We start from the raw sequence: 22,451 nt of genomic DNA, 5'->3' as shown, positions 1-22,451 counted from the left end.
ATCAAGTTACAGGATCAAAGAGCTGGATTTCAGGAAATATCACAAGATGAAACATTCTGGACATATTCAGAGATTTGAGTTCTGATCTTTGACTTTTTTTGAGCCGTTTCTGTTTGCAGAAGCTTCATTTTGAATTAAATAAGCTTTCCACAGCTCTTCTGGATTTATCTGAATTACTATATTTAGTTGAAGGGAGGTCCAAATGTTTCTGAGGAAAGCTTTCAAAGTATTTCAAAGTTTGTGCCCCTGCAGATCAAACAGATGCCCCCCACTGATGATGAGGAGGAGGAAGCCTGGGTCAGCTGCTGCTGCATCACTTTACGCCACATCGGGGCAGTAAAGCAGAGGTTTGTCTGCAGGTCTGAACGAATGCTTTCATCCTGAAGTCAACATTTTCTTCTCTGGGAACAGATTCATGACAAGAATAAAGACCCTGAACTCAGAAAAGCTTTAGAAAAATCAACTTTTATTCACATGTTTGATCTACAGTCACACAAAGATCATTTTTACCATCAAAACCTAAAGTGGAAACAGATCAAATCAAAATTAGAGGTCAACATAAAAACAGAGTTTCCTTAAAGTCTATAAAACAAACCGATGACATCATCGTGTTCAAACACGCTAGAAGTCGTTGTTTCCGGTGAACTGCAGCAGCGATGATGACGTGCAGAGCAGCAGCTGTCCGGTGACTCTGGTCAGACAGGTGAGGCAGCGCAGCACCGACCTGAAAGTTCATGTTAATTAAGCTTTTTCTGCTCAAAGGATTCATGAAACAACAGCAAACAGGTTTCTGTCGACTCATTTCTACCCACTGACAAAGAAAAGAGGTTTAGCTCTGAGCTCCTTTATCCTCCAACACAGCCTGAACCCTCTGAGACAAGCTTTCTGTCATTTCTTTAAGGAGTCTTCAGGAATAGTTCTCCAGGCTTCTTGAAGGACATCCCAAAGCTCTTCTTTGGATGTGGGCTGCCTTTTGTTCCGTTCTCTGTCAGATGATCCCACACTGCTTCAATAATGTTGAGGTCCGGGCTCTGGGGAGGATTCATCCCTCCATAAGACCTGTTGCCACTGATTTTCAGTCCACTTCTTGTGTCATTTGGCACAGCTCAGCCTTTTCTCCCTGTTTCCCTTCCTTAAGAATGGCTTCTTGACAGCCACCCTTCCATGGAGACCATTTCTGATGAGGCTTGGGCCAACAGTAGATGGATCAGCTGAAGGTCCAGATGCATCTCTCAGGTCCTGTCAGGTCACAGCTGGATTTTTTCCTCTTTCTTAAGGACATCACTTTCAGATCCTGTTCATCTGCTGGAGATAGTTTTTTAGGCCTGACACTTCTTCTTTTGTCCTCCACTTGTCCAGTTTCCTCAAATGTTTTAAGGACACACTGCACACCATGCTGAGATATGCCAAGTTTTCAGCTAATAGCTCTTTGGGAATCACCTTGTTGCTGCAGAAATCCTATTTTCTGTCTGTCAAACTGTGTTTTCTTTGCTGTTTCTCATAGATGCAGCTAAAGAAATGGGAACAAATGATGTGTCTTTGTGACAGGCTGCTGGTAACAAAGTGCCTAAAGATCCAGTTTAAAACGGCTTCTTTGCTAAGTTGTCTGTTCTGTGTCGACACAACACTGGTTCATCCCTTGAGTTAGGAGCCTTTTTTCTGCCTGAATGCTTCATAGCTCAGAGTTAAGTGGCTGAACAAAGAAAAAACACTGAAAATGCTCAGGAACAAGGACTGAAGATGAGGGAAAAAGCAGAAAATGTCCAAAGAAAAACTGAAAGAGCTTCAGAAAGCTGCAGAACTGTTGATCAGGACACTTTATGTCTTTATGCTCCAGTGGAGTTTGACCTACCTGAGGAGGTGTTTAATCCTGGTGCATTTGAAGTCGTAGGACAGCGTGTACATCTCATACAGAGTTGCCCTGACAACAAGGCAACACAGGAAGTCCTTTGGATGCACCTTGTACAGGTCAAAGGTCAGTTTGGCGATTCCAGTTTTCTTTGGCTCACGGAAGCTCGGAAGGACCTGAAACATGCAGAAAACAAAATATTCCAAATCCAGTGCATATCCATACAATGCAGTATGGTCACTCAAATAAACATTTGCTGCCATCTGCTGGAAGGACGAGAAGAAGCAACTTTCTGTTGTTCAACATGAAAATCAAAACTTTTTATACACTAAGTCACGATAAAAAGAAAGTCCAACCTTATCTAATGTTTTAGGAATCAGAAAATAATGAAAATAAGCAGTGAGTGAGAAAAATGTACAGAAGTTAATCTGTTACAAACATAGCAAGTAGAAAGTTACTCATAGACCATATGCTGCTTCAGCTCATTGAGGTTTGCAGCTTTGGTTTCTGCACAGCTCTCTTAAGGTCCCACCACAGCATTTCAGTCAGGCTGAGGTCTGGACTCTGACTGGACCATTGCAACACCTTGATTCTGTTCTTTTTCCCACATTCTGCTGTAGATCTGCTGCTGTGTTTGGGATCTTTGTCCTGCTGATGAGCCAGTTTCAGCCCAGCTTTAGCTGTGGGACAGATGGCCTCACATCTGACTCTAGAATACTTTGGTATCCAGAGGAGTTCATGGTGGACTCAATGCCTGCAAGGTGCCCAGGTCCTGTGGCTGCAGAACCAGCCCAGATCATCAGCCCTCCACCACCGTGCTTGACAGCTGGTATGAGGTGTTTGTGCTGATATGCTGTGTTTGGTTTCCTCCAAACGTGCTGCTGTGCATTAGGACCAAACATCTCCACTTTGCTCTGGTCTGTCCAAAGGACATTGTTCCAGAAGTCTTGAGCTTTGTTCAGATGCAGCTTTGCAAACCTAAGCTGTGCTGCCATGTTCTTTTTAGAGAGAAGAGGCTTTCTCCTGCAGCCCTTCCAAACAAGCTATCCTTGTTCAGTCTTTTTCTAACTGTGCTGTCATGACCTTTAACCTTTAACATGCTAACTGAGGCCTGTAGAGTCTGAGATGTAGCTCTGGGCTTCTTCACCTTGGGGTGACCTTTAACCTTTAGCATGCTAACTGAGGCCTGTAGAGTCTGAGATGTAGCTCTGGGCTTTTTCACCTTGGGATGACCTTTAACCTTTAACATGCTAACTGAGGCCTGTAGAGTCTGAGATGTAGCTCTGGGCTTCTTCACCTTGGGGTGACCTTTAACCTTTAGCATGCTAACTGAGGCCTGTAGAGTCTGAGATGTAGCTCTGGGCTTCTTCACCTTGGGGTGACCTTTAACCTTTAGCATGCTAACTGAGGCCTGTAGAGTCTGAGATGTAGCTCTGGGCTTCTTCACCTTGGGGTGACCTTTAACCTTTAGCATGCTAACTGAGGCCTGTAGAGTCTGAGATGTAGCTCTGGGCTTTTTCACCTTGGGGTGACCTTTAACCTTTAACATGCTAACTGAGGCCTGTAGAGTCTGAGATGTAGCTCTGGGCTTCTGTAAATACTGACAGTGCAACATGCCATCTGAGGCTGGAGTTTTGCATAAATACAGTAACCGTCACCTTGCTCTGTGTCCACATCTCTCCTTTGTCGAGCACCATCAGCGGTGTGTTGCTGGGCAACGACTGGAAAAAGTCTTCCGAGTCGACCACGGTGCCGTCCTCCTCCAGGACCAGAGTCAGGAAGTTGCAGCAGGACATCATGAACACCCTGGTCGCCTGAGACAGAACAGAACAGTTCTAGCCGAGCAGAGAGGGTGAATGTTAGCTGGTGTAGCATCAGTGTGACCTCCTGTCTGCACCTGCTCCAGCAGCTCGTCTAGCGAAGACGCCACCAGGCCTCTGCGGCGCCCCCGGCTGTGGGTGCAGACTCTGTAACAGCGAGGCTGAGAGGAGGGCAGGATGTGGCGGGAGAGGGTGGTCTGAACCGTCGACACCGACCTGGATCATCACCAAGAGACGATTAAATGAGCTGAGCTTTGTCTGCATGTGTAAGATTTAGATATTCTGGGATAATTTAAAACATTTTCTGACAGAAAACAGTCGCTTATATTACATTACAGACAGTGAACAGTGAGCTGCAGCCTCATGGAAGCTTAAATGAGCTCAGAATTACAGCCGAAGCGTCTGGAACGTTTCACACATGCTGCAGCCAGAGTTTCTCAACCGGTTTCCTGGCTGATCTCAGAGGTTTTAACCAGCTTGTTAACTGAAAAGCTGCTTTCACGGCTTTACTTTACGGTTTATGAAACGTCTCATAATGCAGTGAACTTTGGGAGGTCAGGGATGCTCGAAGGGTTTTTCTCTGCTGTAGCTCATGTCTGAGGGCTGGAAACCTGCAGCAGCTCAGAGTTTTTACAGAGAACTGTTCAGAAACTGAGAAACGCTCGGAAACAGCGACTGAGTGACGCCGAAAGTGATTAATTCAAATAAAATTAAAGGATTTTACATGTTAAACACAAGCTAACTGCTCCTCATTACATCTGAACAACACAAACTTCCACAATAACGTTCATATTAATCTGGTGCTGATCAGGTCTGTGGAGCCTCACGAGTCGCTGTGGTTTTAGGGAGAACATCTGGATCTTTCTGAGTTCAGGCCTGATTATTTGGACCTGTGCAGAGCTCCATGACAACAGCTTATAGAGCAGCTAATGGCTTCAGCTCACTTTATTATTCCTTTAGGAACCAGTTTCCTGTATCTGTCCCTTTAATGGATCAAAGACTTTATCCAACACTGAACAGAGAAAACTCATTAAATCATATTGCTGCAGTATTCATTAGGATTAAAGATATTTTATTACAGACAGAAAACAAATTAAATGGTTAAAGCGTCGCAGAGGGGAAGGTGTGGGAGGAATCCTCAGAGCTCCATGCATGCTGTCATTTTAGGTTCATTTTCATCTGAAAGTTAACTTTTACAGCTCTGTTTTCAGTTTCATTGCACAGAATCCGATGCTTTCTTTCACTGCGGTGTCACAGAAGACGAAACAGCCGAGTGGCAGCAGCACTGGTGGTTGGAAAGGAGACGACGTCCTCTGCAGGGTTAAAGGCGCTTTGACTCCATCATCTGCCACCAGGAGGAGACGAGCCTCGCCGTCCGGTCTGAATCCGCCTCTGAGACTCTGCGTCAGGGCTTTACTCCACTCCTCAGTCATGTTCTGGCGCCATATTCCAACTCCAGAGTATTAACGGTTACCAAACAGATTTGCTTCAGGGATTATTTTAGTGGTTCAGTCTAAAGTCTAAAGGTGAACATCCTGAGCAGAACAACAGTGACATTACTGCGATTATCTTATGCAAGTTTAACTCTACTATCACACAGTTTATCGAAGATTTACAAAGAATAACTGGAAACAGCTCCAGACTTTCAGGCTGCACAACTAAGCTCATTGAACACGAGCCCTCATGGCGCAGCGCAACATGGCGGCCGTCAGGCGTTGGCGTGAAGGAGTGACCGCGCGGCTTTCTGCACCCCCTCAGAATAAGTTCAAGTCTCAGACTCTGCGGATGGTTCCGTTTCAGATTGAAATATACAGTAAAGCCACAGCGATGGACACTCGGACGGTTTCTTTTTAAATCTGAGAACATTTCGCTCCTTTTTCAGAACTCATGCTTTAGATCAGAGATGTCCTGGAGGGCCGCTGTCCTGCAGGTTTTAGATGTTTCCCTACTTCAACACACCCGATTCAGATGAAATGGATCTCTTCGAAAGATTGTTAAGTTCTGCACAAACCAGCTAATGAGGCATTGATCTGAATCAGGTGTTTTGGAGCAGGAAACGGCTAAAACCTGCAGGGAAACATCTGAAACCTGCAGCAAACATCTGAAACCTGCAGGAAAACATCTGAAACCTGCAGGAAAACATCTGAAACCTGCAGGAAAACATCTGAAACCTGCAGGAAAACATCTGAAACCTGCAGGAAAACATCTGAAACCTGCAGGAAAACATCTGAAACCTGCAGGAAAACATCTGAAACCTGCAGGAAAACATCTGAAACCTGCAGGAAACATCTGAAACCTGCAGGAAAACATCTGAAACCTGCAGGAAAACATCTGAAACCTGCAGGAAAACATCTGAAACCTGCAGGAAAACATCTGAAACCTGCAGCAAACATCTGAAACCTGCAGCAAACATCTGAAACCTGCAGGAAAACATCTGAAACCTGCAGGAAAACATCTGAAACCTGCAGGAAAACATCTGAAACCTGCAGGAAAACATCTGAAACCTGCAGGAAAACATCTGAAACCTGCAGGAAAACATCTGAAACCTGCAGGAAAACATCTGAAACCTGCAGGAAAACATCTGAAACCTGCAGGAAAACAGCTAAAACCTGCAGGAAAACATCTAAAACCTGCAGGACAGCGGCCCTCCAGGACCGGAGTTTGACATCCCTGCTTTAGATGATGAAAACACCAACCGATTAGACAGCTGAGCCACGTGCACACCTGAAGAAGTCAGAGTGGTGAACAGGTCACTAGGAACACAGGAAGGTCACGTCTGCGTGTTTAAACTCAGCAGAGAGAACTTTAACAGAACACCTGCATCCATTATTTCTCACTAAACAACTGCTTTTCTCAGAGTCTGGGACTAAATTTAAGGAGTCAGATCTGCAGGAGCCGCTCAGCTGCTTCCAATCAAGCTCCTTACATTTAATTTCTTCCTCAAACCGTCTGTTCTTCTACTCATTTCTGTTGGAGTTTCGGTTTTCTGGCCCTGTGACAGACCGGCAGCCTGTCCAGGTGTGCCGCATCCAGCTGGGATCGACTCCAGCCTCCTGTGACCGTGAAACGGACACAGCGGTATAGAAAATAGTTTTCACCCACTTTAACTCATCCATCCAGTCCTCCTCACCAAGTTTGATGTAGAGCTTGTTGAATTACACGTGTATGAAAAACTTTCTACCAGTTTATTCATTGCATTTTGAATAATAAACAGATTCCAGATTTTTCCCCCTTTGACATGATAAAATACACAAAAGACACACATTAGTGTCTAAAGCTGTGATTTAAGTGGCTGGAGTCCTGAAAGCAGCCTTTAACTCTGCAGATGCTTGGGATGAAACTCTTCCCACAGACTGCAGCTTCCTTTACCTCCGGAGGGAAATTCCGCTTTTTACGCACAGCTGGTTTAAGGAAAAAATTTGCGCCAAGTGACGCAATCACGCACCAAATCTGTTCAATCTTCAGATTTCAAGAAAATAAATGAAAAAGAAAGAAAGAACAGCCTCCATTAGGCGCGTGGAGACTTGGCATTAACGGGAAATAACAACGTCCCACCCCCTCTCACCTCATCAGAGTCTCCGGCAGCAGCGTTTTGGCGTAATTCACTCCGGACTGGATGGACAGCGGCGCCATTGTGATGTCAGAAAGATGAAGTAAAATCCCGCTGCGATCTGAACTCTCTGGGTTACTTGTGAGGTTGCTGCACCTGTGACAGCTGAGCGGAACAAACCAACGTTTTATGAAGAACAACGGCCTGTGATTGGTCAGTGAGCAGAGCAGAAACCCAATGGGAGGAAGAAACCTGCCTCCAAAGGTGAACTCTCAGAACGGACACGAAGCACGTCGGCGAATGCACCTCAGTGAATGCAGTGAATGCAGTGAATAATACACAGTTAATGCAGTGGATAATTCAATACGCAGTGATTGCAGTGAATAATACACAGTGAATGCAGTGAATAATATAAAGTGAATAATACACAGTTAATGCAGTAAATAATACCCAGTGAATGCAGTGAATAATATAAAGTGAATAATACCCAGTGAATGCAGTGAATAATTCACAGTGAATGCAGTGAATAATACACAGTGAATGCAGTGAATAATACACAGTGAATGTAGTGAATAATACAAAGTCAATGTAGTGAATAATACACAATAAATGCAGTGAATAATACACAGTGAATGCAGTGAATAATACACAGTGAATGCAGTGGATAATACAAAGTCAATGTAGTGAATAATACACAATAAATGCAGTGAATAATACAAAGTGAATGCAGTGAATAATACACAGTGAATGCAGTGAATAATACAAAGTGAACGCAGTGAATAATACACAGTGAATGCAGTGGATAATACAAAGTGAATGCAGTGAATAATACACAGTGAATGCAGTGGATAATACAAAGTGAACGCAGTGAATAATACACAGTGAATGCAGTGAATAATACACAGTGAATGCAGTGAATAATACACAGTGAATGCAGTGAATAATACACAGTGAATGCAGTGAATAATACAAAGTGAATGCAGTGAATAATACACAATAAATGCAGTGAATAATACAAAGTGAATGCAGTGAATAATATACAGTGAATGCAGTGAATAATACACAGTGAATGCAGTGAATAATACACAGTGAATGCAGTGAATAATACACAATGAATGCAGTGAATAATACACAGTGAATGCAGTGGATAATACAAAGTGAATGCAGTGAATAATACACAATAAATGCAGTGAATAATACAAAGTGAATGCAGTGAATAATACACAGTGAATGCAGTGAATAATACACAGTGAATGCAGTGAATAATACACAGTGAATGCAGTGAATAATACACAGTGAATGCAGTGAATAATACACAGTGAATGCAGTGAATAATATACAGTGAATGCAGTGAATAATACACAGTGAATGCAGTGAATAATACACAGTGAATGCAGTGGATAATACACAGTGAATGCAGTGAATAATACACAGTGAATGCAGTGAATAATATACAGTGAATGCAGTGAATAATACACAGTGAATGCAGTGAATAATACACAGTGAATGCAGTGAATAATACACAGTGAATGCAGTGAATAATATACAGTGAATGCAGTGAATAATACACAGTGAATGCAGTGAATAATACACAGTGAATGCAGTGAATAATACACAGTGAATGCAGTGAATAATATACAGTGAATGCAGTGAATAATACAAAGTGAATGCAGTGAATAATATACAGTGAATGCAGTGAATAATACACAGTGAATGCAGTGGATAATACACAGTGAATGCAGTGAATAATACACAATAAATGCAGTGAATAATACACAATAAATGCAGTGAATAATACAAAGTGAATGCAGTGAATAATACACAGTGAATGCAGTGAATAATATACAGTGAATGCAGTGAATAATACACAATGAATGCAGTGAATAATACAAAGTGAATGCAGTGAATAATATACAGTGAATGCAGTGAATAATACACAGTGAATGCAGTGGATAATACACAGTGAATGCAGTGAATAATACACAATAAATGCAGTGAATAATACACAATAAATGCAGTGAATAATACAAAGTGAATGCAGTGAATAATACACAGTGAATGCAGTGAATAATATACAGTGAATGCAGTGAATAATATACAGTGAATGCAGTGAATAATACAAAGTGAATGCAGTGAATAATACACAGTGAATGCAGTGAATAATATACAGTGAATGCAGTGAATAATACACAATAAATGCAGTGAATAATACAAAGTGAATGCAGTGAATAATACACAGTGAATGCAGTGGATAATATACAGTGTTGAAGTGTATTTATTGTACTTTTGTGTGTTAAAGTGAAACAGTTTAGAGCAAACTGGCTGCATAGGAACTCATTTGCACCTTTTATTTGTTACTTTGTTTTATAAGAACATTAAGATTTAATGCAAACTAATGTTAACACTAATATTAACACAGTATGTCACTAATATGTTCTTATTTCATTAATAGCATGCTCAGTCATACTTTTCAAACATTTCCATGAATATAAATTAGTATTTAATAGCAACTCAACAATACATTTTGTTTCTATGCTAAACTTTTATGGGATTAAAGTATATATTTGAAAAATAAAGAGAAAACTCCCACTCAAGTGTTACATTAATCACCTGTGGCTACGTTCAGCTCTGCCTCTGATGTAAGAAACCTTTAAATGGACTCTGGTCAAGATATTTAAAGAGCTTACAGAGGAATCCAGCTGGTATTCTTTTGTTTCAGAGTAAATGAGCTCAGGGATTAGAGGGAAAACACTTGAAAGGCCAAAAATAATCAAGGCTTTATGCGTAAAACTGCAGAAAGAAACAACATACAAACATAGGTTTCCAGCTGGTTGCCATTAGTTCTGTTTAATAAAAAGACACAAAGAATGTATTAGTACAAGGTACATTATTGATATTTGATTCAGTCAGAGGTGATGCAAAAGCTTTTATACTGCACCATTAAAGTCTGAGAATAAAAGGTACAGTGTGGTGAAAGTTTCTGGTGGTGGGCCGGAAAGTCTTCAGTCTTGATTCAAAAGAAGAATTGACTCAGACCTGCAGTCATCTGGGAGATTGTTCGGTCCATAAAAGCTGAAAGCAGCTTCTCCATGTTTGGTTCTAACTCTGGGGACAGAAAGCAAACCTGTTCCTGAGGACCTGAGATGTCTTGATGCTTTAAAAACATACCAGAATAGCTGAGATCAAACCATTTAAAGCTTTAATTAACCAACAGCAGTATTTTAAATTGGCCTGGCTTTATCAGATGATACCCGGACCTAAAATAAACTCTTTCATGAACAAAGTATTCAGGTTGGACAGCATTTTTTTTTCTGACAAAATACAGAAATAACCTTTTTAAGTTGCATTAAGTAACTGGTAACGTTTCAAAGTACTCGGACCCAACCCGTTTCGCGTATTAAACAGACTTTATATGTTGATAGGAACCTTTCTCAGTTTGTCTCAGGCTGCTGTTGCGCTCGGACCTTAGAGGCGAACGGACCTAACAAAGCTGAGCGCTTGGAAGCTCTCCCGCCTGAAGCTGGAACAGAGGATCTGACCGTCACAGTAACTTCAGTTTTCCATCAGATTCAACATGAAGTTTCGAGGGAAAATCATAGACATCGCCTGTTTGAACCACTTCACCCGTGAGTCCTTCAAACCGCTGCTAACATGTTAGCTTCATCAAGTAGCCACAGCCGGAAACTTCACTTCCGGTGCGCAGAACCAAAAACAAGATGAAAAACCGATAAATGGAATTTAATTCAGACTTTTTGTGCCATTTTTGACAGAAAAAATAAATCAGAAGTTAGTCATCTTAACGTGAAGTCGATTGTTTTCATTTTAATTAAATTATTTGGCAATATTTTAAGGTAAAGTCGTTTCTATACAGTTCAAATGTATTAAACTCGTCTAGTTTTTGGTGTTTGAGTTTGTATTTTCTTGCTTGAATTTTGGCTTCTTTTTTGACCAAATCTTTGACACACACATGCCATCCTGGGGTCCCTGGAGTTATGGTTAATGTAGGTGTTTTAAACGTTTTTTAGAGACTCAAAAAGCACCCTGGGACTGAGATATTTTATATTTCACAAGGTAAAATCTCTTTTTACTGAGGTGTTTGCAGAGACTGTCCATGACTTTCTTCCTGTGCGCCCCCCTCAGGTGTGGTCACCACCATCTCAAAGCTGACGAAGGTGTGCGTCCTGCGGCTGACTCCAGACAATCTGTTCTTTGTTCTGTCCGGCAAAGTGGCCAACGGGGGGGTCAGCATGTGGTGTGAGCTGTCGCAGGTGAGCAGAGGAGGCCGGCAGGAGGCCGGCAGGAGGCCGGCAGGTAACCGGCAGGAGGCCGGCGGGTCACTGACGAGGCTCCAGAAGTGGCCTGCGTTTAAAACCTGATTAAAATAGAAACATTTAAGACTCCCTGATGGCTCTGACAGCCCATCAGGGCACGTTTAGGAGCATGTGTGAGTGCACGACGCTTTGAATCAGAAGAGAAGAGGTGCTGAGCCTTTCTGCCTCTGTCCTTCCTCGCTGCAGGCCAACTTCTTCGATGAGTTCCAGATGGAGGGCGTCTCCTCTGAGGACAACGAGATTTGTCTGGAAGTGAGCCCAGAGAACCTGTCCAGAGCCCTGAAGACGGTCCAGAGCGCCAAGTCTGTGAAAGTCAAACTGACCAAGAAGCACTGCCCGTGCCTCACCGTCGCAGCTGAGCTGGTGAGAAAGTCCCACCTGAGAAGCTCTTCCTGCTGTGAATATTCAGCCTTTATTCCAGTTTCAGGCAGCTGAGGTGTGTCTGAACAGAACGTTTAAACCTTTGCCTCCTCCCTGTAGCAGGAGGCAGCTCTGAAAGCTTCTGTTTACCTCCTGCATTTAGCCTGAAAGCTCTCCTGCTGCTGTAAGGAGCTTTATGTGAGAAACCTGACCTTTATGTGAGAAAACTGACCTTTATGTGAGAAACCTGACCTTTATGTGAGAAAACTGACCTTTATGTGAGAAACCTGACCTTTATGTGAGAAAACTGACCTTTATGTGAGAAACCTGACCTTTATGTGAGAAAACTGACCTTTATGTGAGAAAACTGACCTTTATGTGAGAAAACTGACCTTTATGTGAGAAAACTGACCTTTATGTGAGAAACCTGACCTTTATGTGAGAACCCTGACCTCCTTCTGTCCCGCCCAGCCCACCCTGTCCAGCATCAGTCGAGTGGTCACCCACGACGTCCCGGTGGAGGTCATCCCCCGCAGACTCTGGCACGAGTTCAAAGAGCCAAACATGCCAGACTTTGATGTAAGACTTTGATTGTTTCTCTGACCTCTGACCTCTGCTCCTCCTTCATGAGGGAAGTGATGAAACCTCCCCTCAGCTGAGACTTGGTGTGTCTGCAGGTGAGCATCTACCTGCCTCCTCTGAAGACCATAAAGAACGTCGTGGACAGGATGAAGAACCTGTCCAACTTCCTGGTAGGAACCTTTCCTTGTACCTCTGAAACGGGCCGTGTTCTGCAGCCGTGTTTAAGCAGCTTGCTGCTCTGGAGGTGCTTTAGCTTCCAGTAGTTTCTTCTTACCTTTACAGTGAGCAGGATGCTGAGGTCTCTCATCCTGCTGTTACCTCAGACCGCCTGTAGGTGGCAGCGCTGCGCTGCAGAGGTCACCTGGTTGATCACAGCTGGGTTAAAATGTGCAGAGAAACAAACAATAATCAGCTGATAAGTGTCGACATTAAGATGAAATGTTGGATTCCTGTCGTGCAGCAGATGACTCGGGAAGTTGGGGATTAAATCTGCCGCCTTCTGGCTGAAAGACGGCCGTTTTCTCTGCTTTAATGTGTCAAACCTTCGTAGAGTTTGTTTGAAACTGATTGAATGAAATGGTTTAATGCTCCAAGCTGACGACTCCAGTTTCAGAGCAGATTTCAGCAGGTTTCCACATCTGTTCTGCTGAGTTACTGCTGATCTGTGACTGATTATTTATCCTGTAAACGGAGCTCTCAGTCCCTCAGCCGGCTGCAGCTCAGAGGGATCACGGTTAAAATGTCACTTTGGGGGATTAAAGCAGCGTTTGTGTGTGTTTTCATCAGGTTATCGAGGCCAACCTGAACGGAGAGATGAACCTGAAGATTGAGACAGATCTGGTTTCTGTCACCACCCACTTCAAAGACCTGGGAAACCCGCCGTGGGGTAAGAACAGCTCCTGGAGGGAAACATCTGTGTGTGAGGACAGATGTTCCCGTTCACCCAGCTCACTGTGAAACATGGCTTTGAATTTACGGCTCTAAGTGGAGCCGCCAGTAGCTGCAACCTCTTCGGACTGAGGGCCTTTGTTTCTGTGGAGCACAGCGGGAACGTCGTCAAAGACGAGCCACCGGTCCGATTTCAACCAGTTTGTACCGATTTAATCCTGTATCTTTTACACTGTGAGGAGCGTATTCATCTGCAGGTAAAAGGTGCTTAAAAGCCTCTTTCTGAGCTGGTGGAGGAGCCCCAGGGTGGTCCAGGGTGTCCCAGGGTGTCCCAGGGTGTCCCAGGGTAGCCCAGGGTAGCCCAGGGTGTCCCAGGGTGTCCCAGGGTAGCCCAGGGTGTCCCAGGGTAGCCCAGGGTAGCCCAGGGTGTCCCAGAGTGTCCCAGAGTGTCCCAGAGTGTCCCAGAGTGTCCCAGGGTGTCCCAGGGTGTCCCAGGGTGTCCCAGGGTAGCCCAGGGTGTCCCAGGGTGTCCCAGGGTAGCCCAGGGTGTCCCAGAGTGTCCCAGAGTGTCCCAGAGTGTCCCAGAGTGTCCCAGAGTGTCCCAGAGTGTCCCAGGGTGTCCCAGGGTGTCCCAGAGTGTCCCAGGGTAGCCCAGGGTGTCCCAGAGTGTCCCAGAGTGTCCCAGAGTGTCCCAGAGTGTCCCAGGGTGTCCCAGGGTGTCCCAGGGTGTCCCAGGGTGTCCCAGGGTAGCCCAGGGTGTCCCAGGGTGTCCCAGGGTAGCCCAGGGTGTCCCAGAGTGTCCCAGAGTGTCCCAGAGTGTCCCAGGGTGTCCCAGGGTGTCCCAGGGTGTCCCAGGGTAGCCCAGGGTAGCCCAGGGTGTCCCAGGGTGTCCCAGGGTGTCCCAGAGTGTCCCAGAGTGTCCCAGAGTGTCCCAGAGTGTCCCAGGGTGTCCCAGGGTGTCCCAGGGTAGCCCAGGGTAGCCCAGGGTGTCCCAGGGTGTCCCAGGGTAGCCCAGGGTAGCCCAGGGTAGCCCAGGGTGTCCCAGGGTGTCCCAGGGTAGCCCAGGGTGTCCCAGAGTGTCCCAGAGTGTCCCAGAGTGTCCCAGAGTGTCCCAGAGTGTCCCAGAGTGTCCCAGGGTGTCCCAGGGTAGCCCAGGGTAGCCCAGGGTGTCCCAGGGTAGCCCAGGGTGTCCCAGAGTGTCCCAGAGTGTCCCAGAGTGTCCCAGAGTGTCCCAGGGTGTCCCAGGGTGTCCCAGGGTGTCCCAGGGTAGCCCAGGGTAGCCCAGGGTGTCCCAGGGTGTCCCAGGGTAGCCCAGGGTGTCCCAGAGTGTCCCAGAGTGTCCCAGAGTGTCCCAGAGTGTCCCAGGGTGTCCCAGGGTGTCCCAGGGTGTCCCAGAGTGTCCCAGGGTAGCCCAGGGTGTCCCAGAGTGTCCCAGAGTGTCCCAGAGTGTCCCAGAGTGTCCCAGAGTGTCCCAGGGTGTCCCAGGGTGTCCCAGGGTGTCCCAGGGTGTCCCAGGGTAGCCCAGGGTGTCCCAGGGTGTCCCAGGGTAGCCCAGGGTGTCCCAGAGTGTCCCAGAGTGTCCCAGAGTGTCCCAGGGTGTCCCAGGGTGTCCCAGGGTGTCCCAGGGTGTCCCAGGGTGTCCCAGGGTGTCCCAGGGTGTCCCAGGGTAGCCCAGGGTAGCCCAGGGTAGCCCAGGGTGTCCCAGGGTGTCCCAGAGTGTCCCAGAGTGTCCCAGGGTGTCCCAGGGTGTCCCAGGGTAGCCCAGGGTAGCCCAGGGTGTCCCAGGGTGTCCCAGGGTGTCCCAGGGTGTCCCACGGTGTCCCAGGGTGTCCCAGGGTGTCCCAGGGTATCCCAGGGTGTCCCAGGGTATCCCAGGGTGTCCCAGGGTGTCCCAGGGTGTCCCAGAGTGTCCCAGGGTAGCCCAGGGTATCCCAGGGTATCCCAGGGTGTCCCAGAGTGTCCCAGGGTGTCCCAGGGTGTCCCAGGGTGTCCCAGGGTGTCCCAGGGTAGCCCAGGGTAGCCCAGGGTGTCCCAGAGTGTCCCAGGGTGTCCCAGGGTGTCCCAGGGTGTCCCAGGGTGTCCCAGGGTGTCCCAGGGTAGCCCAGGGTGTCCCAGGGTGTCCCAGGGTAGCCCAGGGTGTCCCAGGGTAGCCCAGGGTAGCCCAGGGTAGCCCAGGGTGTCCCAGAGTGTCCCAGGGTGTCCCAGGGTGTCCCAGGGTGTCCCAGGGTGTCCCAGGGTGTCCCAGGGTAGCCCAGGGTAGCCCAGAGTGTCCCAGAGTGTCCCAGAGTGTCCCAGGGTAGCCCAGGGTAGCCCAGGGTGTCCCAGGGTAGCCCAGGGTGTCCCAGGGTGTCCCAGGGTGTCCCAGGGTGTCCCAGAGTGTCCCAGAGTGTCCCAGGGTGTCCCAGGGTAGCCCAGGGTAGCCCAGGGTGTCCCAGGGTGTCCCAGGGTAGCCCAGGGTGTCCCAGGGTGTCCCAGGGTAGCCCAGGGTGTCCCAGAGTGTCCCAGAGTGTCCCAGGGTAGCCCAGGGTGTCCCAGGGTAGCCCAGGGTGTCCCAGGGTGTCCCAGGGTGTCCCAGGGTGTCCCACGGTGTCCCAGGGTGTCCCAGGGTATCCCAGGGTGTCCCAGGGTGTCCCAGGGTGTCCCAGGGTGTCCCAGGGTGTCCCAGAGTGTCCCAGGGTAGCCCAGGGTAGCCCAGGGTATCCCAGGGTATCCCAGGGTGTCCCAGAGTGTCCCAGGGTGTCCCAGGGTGTCCCAGGGTGTCCCAGAGTGTCCCACGGTGTCCCACGGTGTCCCAGGGTGTCCCACGGTGTCCCAGGGTGTCCCAGGGTGTCCCAGGGTGTCCCAGGGTGGCCCAGGGTGGCCCAGGGTGGCCCACGGTGTCCCACGGTGTCCCAGGGTGTCCCAGGGTGTCCCAGGGTGTCCCAGAGTGTCCCAGGGTGTCCCAGAGTGTCCCAGAGTGTCCCAGAGTGTCCCAGGGTGTCCCAGGGTGTCCCAGGGTGTCCCAGGGTGTCCCAGGGTGTCCCAGAGTGTCCCAGAGTGTCCCAGAGTGTCCCAGGGTGTCCCAGGGTGTCCCAGGGTGTCCCAGGGTGTCCCAGGGTAGCCCAGGGTAGCCCAGGGTAGCCCAGGGTGTCCCAGAGTGTCCCAGGGTGTCCCAGGGTGGCCCACGGTGGCCCAGGGTGTCCCAGGGTATCCCAGAGTGTCCCAGGGTGTCCCAGGGTGTCCCAGGGTATCCCAGGGTATCCCAGGGTGGCCCAGGGTGGCCCAGGGTGGCCCAGGGTGGCCCAGGGTGGTCGGTGTGCTCTCCTTTAATCCCAGACTCCTCTTCCTCCGCCCCCAGGCGATGACGCCTCCCAGGATGGAGGCCCGTCTCAGAGCCGGGACCCAGAGGTCATGGTGGAGGCCCGGGTGGACGTCAGGAAGCTGCAGCAGTTCCTCATGGGGCAGCAGGTCAACCCCAGCAAGGCCATGTGCAGTAAGTGAGCAGGAGCCCCGTCTTTTTGAAGTTTTTCTGTCATAGCTGGAAGGTTCCTTTGAAGACTGTTCACTGATGTCTCCTCAGATATCGTCCATCAGAGTGTCGTCCACCTGATTCTGCTGCATGAAGACGTGTCGCTGCAGTATTTTATCCCCGCTGTGGCCTAAACTGTCCCAGGAGCTCTGGCTGTTTCTCTGAGGAAAAGGAACCTCCGGGACCTGCATTTTAAAGCCGAGGAGGACCTGAACTCTGCTGCTGTAAAGCCGTGAAGAAGAGCCGAGGAGGACCTGAACTCTGCTGCTGTAAAGCCGTGAAGAAGAGCCGAGGAGGACCTGAACTCTGCTGCTGTAAAGCCGTGAAGAAGAGCAGAGCAGGACCTGAACTCTGCTGCTGTAAAGCCGTGAAGAAGAGCCGAGGAGGACCTGAACTCTGCTGCTGTAAAGCCGTGAAGAAGAGCCGAGGAGACGTTTGGACTGAATCCATCTGCATTAAAAGTGTTAAAGTCAGAGGAAACCATTCTCTTTAAAATTCAAATCGCTCAGAAAAGGTGTTTTCAGCAGTTTCAGAAAAGCTCCTCGAAGAAGAGCTCCTCGTTTCAGCTCCACCTCCTCGACCTCCTCCAGTTCCTCCTCCACCTCCACCACCTCCTCGACCTCCTCCAACTCCTCCAGTTCCTCCTCCACCTCCACCACCTCCTCGAGTTCCTCGACCTCCTCCAGTTCCTCCTCCACCTCCACCACCTCCTCGAGTTCCTCGACCTCCTCCAGTTCCTCCTCCACCTCCACCACCTCCTCGAGTTCCTCCACCTCCTCCAGTTCCTCCTCCAGCTCCTCCACCTCCTCGACCTCCTCCAGCTCCTCCACCTCCTCCAGTTCCTCCACCTCCTCGAGCTCCTCGACCTCCTCCAGTTCCTCCACCTCCTCGAGTTCCTCGACCTCCTCCAGTTCCTCCTCCAGCTCCTCCACCTCCTCGAGTTCCTCCACCTCCACCACCTCCTCGACCTCCTCCAGCTCCTCCACCTCCTCCAGTTCCTCCACCTCCTCGAGCTCCTCGACCTCCTCCAGTTCCTCCACCTCCTCGAGCTCCTCGACCTCCTCCAGTTCCTCCTCCACCTCCACCACCTCCTCGAGTTCCTCGACCTCCTCCAGTTCCTCCTCCAGCTCCTCCACCTCCTCGAGTTCCTCCACCTCCACCACCTCCTCGACCTCCTCCAGCTCTTCCAGTTCCTCGACCTCCTCCAGTTCCTCCTCGACCTCCACCACCTCCTCGACCTCCTCCAGCTCCTCGACCTCCTCCAGCTCTTCCAGTTCCTCGAGCTCCACCTCCTCCAGCTCCTGCTCCTCCACCCAGCAGGCAGAGCAGCGTCATGTAAAGGTTCAGCAGGTTGAGTCTGGTCTAAGCAGCTGTTTATTTGGGACATTTCTGAAGTCGTTTGTTCCGGTTTGAACTGGTTTGAACGGGTTTGAACTGGTTTGAATCGGTTAAATTTCACCGTCTGTTGCCTTCTTTTCTTTTTGTTTTAGTGGATTAAACATCTCTGCACTCTTGAGTGGTTTTCTTTAAGTTTTAATCTGTACTCGTGGGGAATGTCGGTGATTTGACTTCGCTGTGCTGCCCCATGTGACGGATCCATTCAGCATCGCCATGGCAACGAGAAGGAAACAAAACGCAGCTTTCAGAGGCTGAAAGCCTTAAACACACTCAGTCCAGGTGTAGAAACAGGAGCTGGCGTTCAGCCGCTGTTCCTCCAGTGTCTGAAACACATGAAATGAGTAAAGCTAAAACCGCCTCAGGCTCATGGCGGCCACAGCCTGGGCGCCACGCTTAGAGGAGATGTCCCCACAAAGATACATAAACACCTCTGGCATTATCAAAATGTTACATTATTAACAGTTTTTCTCTCTGAAAGAAGCGGCTCGACTCTGATTTCTGATCTTCTGACCGATCATCTGAACTGAAGCTGAGGCGCGTTCTGCGGTAAATAACGAAGACTTAAAGCTGGAAGCTTTAAATGTGGAGAAGAAACTGTTTTCTGCTGCTGTTCTTTCACTTTTCCAGCTGCTGAAACAGATTTCTTTCCTTCTTTTAATCTTTCTGCTTTATGTGACGTCAGGAGGCGAAACTAGTTAAAAACCATTTAAAAACTAGTTAAAAACCATTTAAAAACTAGTTAAAAAACCAGTTTAAAACCTAGTTAAAAACTACTTAAAAACCAGTTTAAAAACCAGTTAAAAACAGTTTAAAACCAGTTAAAAAAAACAGTTAAAAAAAGAGTTTAAAACCAGTTAAAAACTAGTTTAAAACCAGTTAAAAACTAGTTTAAAACCATTTAAAACCTAGTTAAAAACTACTTAAAAAACAGTTTAAAAACTAGTTAAAAACAGTTAAAAACAGTTTAAAAACTAGTTATAAAACTAGTTAAAAACTACTTTAAAACTAGTTAACCGGTTTATCTCTCGCTGTGAGCGACTTCAACACTAAACCTGAGTTCAACGCTGCATTTGGTGGCAGCTTTGTTGTGGATTTCGTCTCCAAGTCACGGTTCAGAGAGACGGTCTCCATGGCAACAGTAAAACTTCTCACAGCTCCCTGATTTCAGTGCAGACGGACGGTCGGCCTCACCTGACCGCAGCAGGTGAGTTTCTGTCCGAATGCACTGGTTTATCCTCCAGAGTTTCCTGCTGGAGGAGTTTTACCGACTGCTTTTTATCATAAAATACAGTTTTTCTAACAGCTTTTTATCATAAATACAGTTTTTCTAACAGCTTTTTATCATAAAATACAGTTTTCTGACAGCTTTTTATCATAAAATACAGTTTTTCTGACAGCTTTTTATCATAAATACAGTTTTTCTAACAGCTTTTTATCATAAAATACAGTTTTTCTGACTGCTTTTTATCATAAAATACAGTTTTTCTGACTGCTTTTTATCATAAAATACAGTTTTTCTGACTGCTTTTTATCATAAAATACAGTTTTTCTGACTGCTTTTATCATAAAATACAGTTTTTCTGACAGCTTTTTATCATAAAATACAGTTTTCTGACGGCTTTTTATCATAAAATACAGTTTTTCTGGATCTTTGGATGCGATCTACGAGATTCTTCTTCATTTGTGACCAGGTGATACAAAGAATTTATCTAGTTTTTTTGCTTAAAACTGAATAATTCACGTGTGTTTTATCATTTTTAGAAAGATTTGTGTTTTCATTTGAGAAACTTTTTTGTTTTATTTGAATATTGTTAAATTCTGAAGAGATTAAACTGCAGTTTTTCCAACAATAAAAGGCTTTTTGGACATCAGACGGAGTAGTTCTATGGAGCAGAAGTATGTTGTGTTTGTTGCCCTGTAAACCATCTCAAACCCATAATGTCACCTGGCGTTGCCATGGTGACGTCCCATCATTTAGGTCCGGCTCAAGTTGCATCTCTTTGCGAGGAGCTGAGTCCAGTCCACTCGCAATAAACCCACTTTGTCGTAGCTTTTCCTGTCTTTGTTGCCTGAAGTGTGGCCCTCAGATGGCAGGAAGACCTCAGGCACCTCCAGCCGCCCCCCCAGCCAGCGGCTCCGATGCTGGGCTGAACAGCTCGGCTCCTAACCTGGACTCAGAACCCCAGACAGGTGGAAAGGAAACCCAATCCTCCCCAGAACACTGCCTCGATCCTGGGCTGCAGAGCCGGGCTGGTCCAGAGGAGGAAACCCTGATGAAAGCCAGAGGTACTGAAACTAGAAGGGCTTTAGTCCCCAAAATAAGAAGGAAATGTCAACAGCATCTATTCTTATCCTCTGAACCAACAAAATAAGATTCATGAGGGCAGAAGAGCGGCTTTAGATGCAAAGTGAGACTTCATTAAGGTAAACTTTAAAGAACTCCTTTGTTCCAGATCAGCAGAGCAATAAAAAAGATGCTAATTGTTATATTTCATCTTTACAACAATAAGTGGAACTGATTCCAACAGTTATCGGTGATCAATCACCTTCTCGGGTTGGACCGAACGCGACAGATGAGCCGTTTCAGGTTCAGGTTCTGATGCTTTTCAGCTCTTTTCCCGGTAACTTTTATCCTGTGGTGATCAGAGACGGCCACGCTGGCTACCTGGTTGCTAAGCAACGGTATAAAACACAATAAGGAAGTGAAAACAGGCCGAGGTGACCTGTTCAGTCAAAGTTTGATCTGATCTGCAGATGTTGCGGGCGGAGGACACCGGCGAATAGGAGCCCGGAGCCTGGGAACATCTGCGGCCGCCGCTCCCTCCCCGGCCTCCGTGAGTAAAGAGCCGCGCCGCGAGGTTCTGCTGGGCTTAAAGTTCCAGTTTAAACGCATTTACAGCCAGAAACTGACCACAACTGTTTCAGTACGAAACATCAGCTTTAAATATATCAGAAGCTGAGGGGGTCGGCCATGTTGAGCCGACACAGAACCGGTTCTGCAGCACCGCTGCTTCTCCTGCAGCCGGCTGTAATCCTCTGAGTCAGCCTTTAAACTGGAGCTTTAATGGAAATATTCCCACGAGGTGGCCTTTGATTAGAGATAATTTGGAGTTAGACTGGAGGGATGCTGCCAAAAGTCCCGATTCTACCAGCTGAGGAGACCGAATAAATGAATTAAATCCTGGTTTAAGTGGTGATTCATCCCTGAAATCCGTGTCTTAGAAAGGCTCAGTCCTGCTTCTCTGGTGTCCAGGGGTCTGGCAGGATGCTGCTGTCCAATGAGGCGAGGCGGGAGATGGCCAAGCAGCTGAAGGCCGTGCGGGAGAAGCAGCGCGCGGCGCTGGATGCCCGCCATGGATACCTGATCAGCAGGCTGGCGGATGCTGTGGGCCTGGGGCAGCTGGAGGTGGAGGATGCCCTCCTCTCTGATGAGAAGGTAACCTCAGCTGGGTTTAAACTCTCAGGCATACGAGGTGATCTCCACTCTTTGAGTAATTCATGTCTGATTCTTTCAGTTCAGTCTGATTGATGATTTCTTTGTTGCAAACGGATCCAAGAAGCTCATCTTCTTCCATCAAGAGCAGGTAACTTTCACTCTTCTTCTTTAAATCTGGGCTAAAAACATACTTATTTCAGCTGGCTTTTAATACCCAGTACTATGGTGACACTTTTATATTATCTTATTCAATTTTGCTGTATTTTATTGCGTTTACTGTTATTTTATTGTTTTTTACTTATTCTTTTCTTTATTTATTATCTGCTGTAAAGCACTTTGGTACCGAAATGGATTGCTGTAAAGAGCTTTATAAATAAATTACATTTACATTTACATTATTTGGTGTAATTCGGTCATTATTTGGTATATTTTGATCATTATTTGGTATATTTTGATCATTATTTGGTATAATTTGGTCATTATTTGGTATATTTTGATCATTATTTGGTATATTTTGATCATTATTTGGTATATTTTGATCATTATTTGGTATAATTTGATCATTATTTGGTGTAATTTGGTCATTATTTGATATAATTCGGTCATTATTTGGTATATTCGGTCATTATTTGGTATATTCGGTCATTATTTGGTATATTTGGTCATTATTTGGTATATTTTGATCATTATTTGGTATATTTTGATCATTATTTGGTATATTTTGATCAT

The 22,451-nt window shown here is 46.9% G+C and overlaps 3 protein-coding genes across 3 annotated transcripts; 2 read left to right on the top strand and 1 right to left on the bottom strand.

Annotated features, from left to right (window-relative positions):
* Positions 1–611: 611 nt before the first annotated feature.
* Positions 612–7,374, bottom strand: cidea (cell death inducing DFFA like effector a). The gene is made up of 5 exons (XM_072379026.1): positions 7,235–7,374; positions 3,747–3,885; positions 3,508–3,663; positions 1,853–2,025; positions 612–724 (listed from the first exon to the last, which is right to left on the bottom strand). Exons 1-5 carry the CDS (start codon positions 7,300–7,302, stop codon positions 622–624), a joined length of 639 nt encoding a protein of 212 aa, XP_072235127.1. The 5' UTR covers positions 7,303–7,374; the 3' UTR covers positions 612–621.
* Positions 7,375–10,670: 3,296 nt separating this feature from the next.
* On the top strand, positions 10,671–17,402 carry hus1 (HUS1 checkpoint clamp component). The gene is made up of 8 exons (XM_072379020.1): positions 10,671–10,845; positions 11,360–11,487; positions 11,737–11,913; positions 12,382–12,489; positions 12,588–12,662; positions 13,279–13,378; positions 16,718–16,852; positions 16,940–17,402. Exons 1-8 carry the CDS (start codon positions 10,794–10,796, stop codon positions 17,020–17,022), a joined length of 858 nt encoding a protein of 285 aa, XP_072235121.1. The 5' UTR covers positions 10,671–10,793; the 3' UTR covers positions 17,023–17,402.
* Positions 17,403–17,575: 173 nt separating this feature from the next.
* On the top strand, positions 17,576–18,872 carry LOC140285002 (uncharacterized; the record flags this gene model as incomplete). The annotated part of the gene is made up of 1 exon (XM_072379060.1): positions 17,576–18,872. A coding segment is annotated over one exon (726 nt), but the record flags the coding sequence as incomplete, so codon positions are not given.
* Between the last annotated feature and the right edge of the window lie 3,579 nt (positions 18,873–22,451).

This window comes from Leuresthes tenuis, unplaced genomic scaffold, assembly GCF_036924035.1.
Source record: "Leuresthes tenuis unplaced genomic scaffold, fLeuTen1.0.hap1 SCAF_24, whole genome shotgun sequence".
Classification (NCBI taxonomy): Eukaryota; Metazoa; Chordata; class Actinopteri; order Atheriniformes; family Atherinopsidae; genus Leuresthes; species Leuresthes tenuis.
The sequence above is the reverse complement of the archived record's forward strand: the minus strand, read 5'-3'. Positions and strand labels throughout refer to the sequence as shown.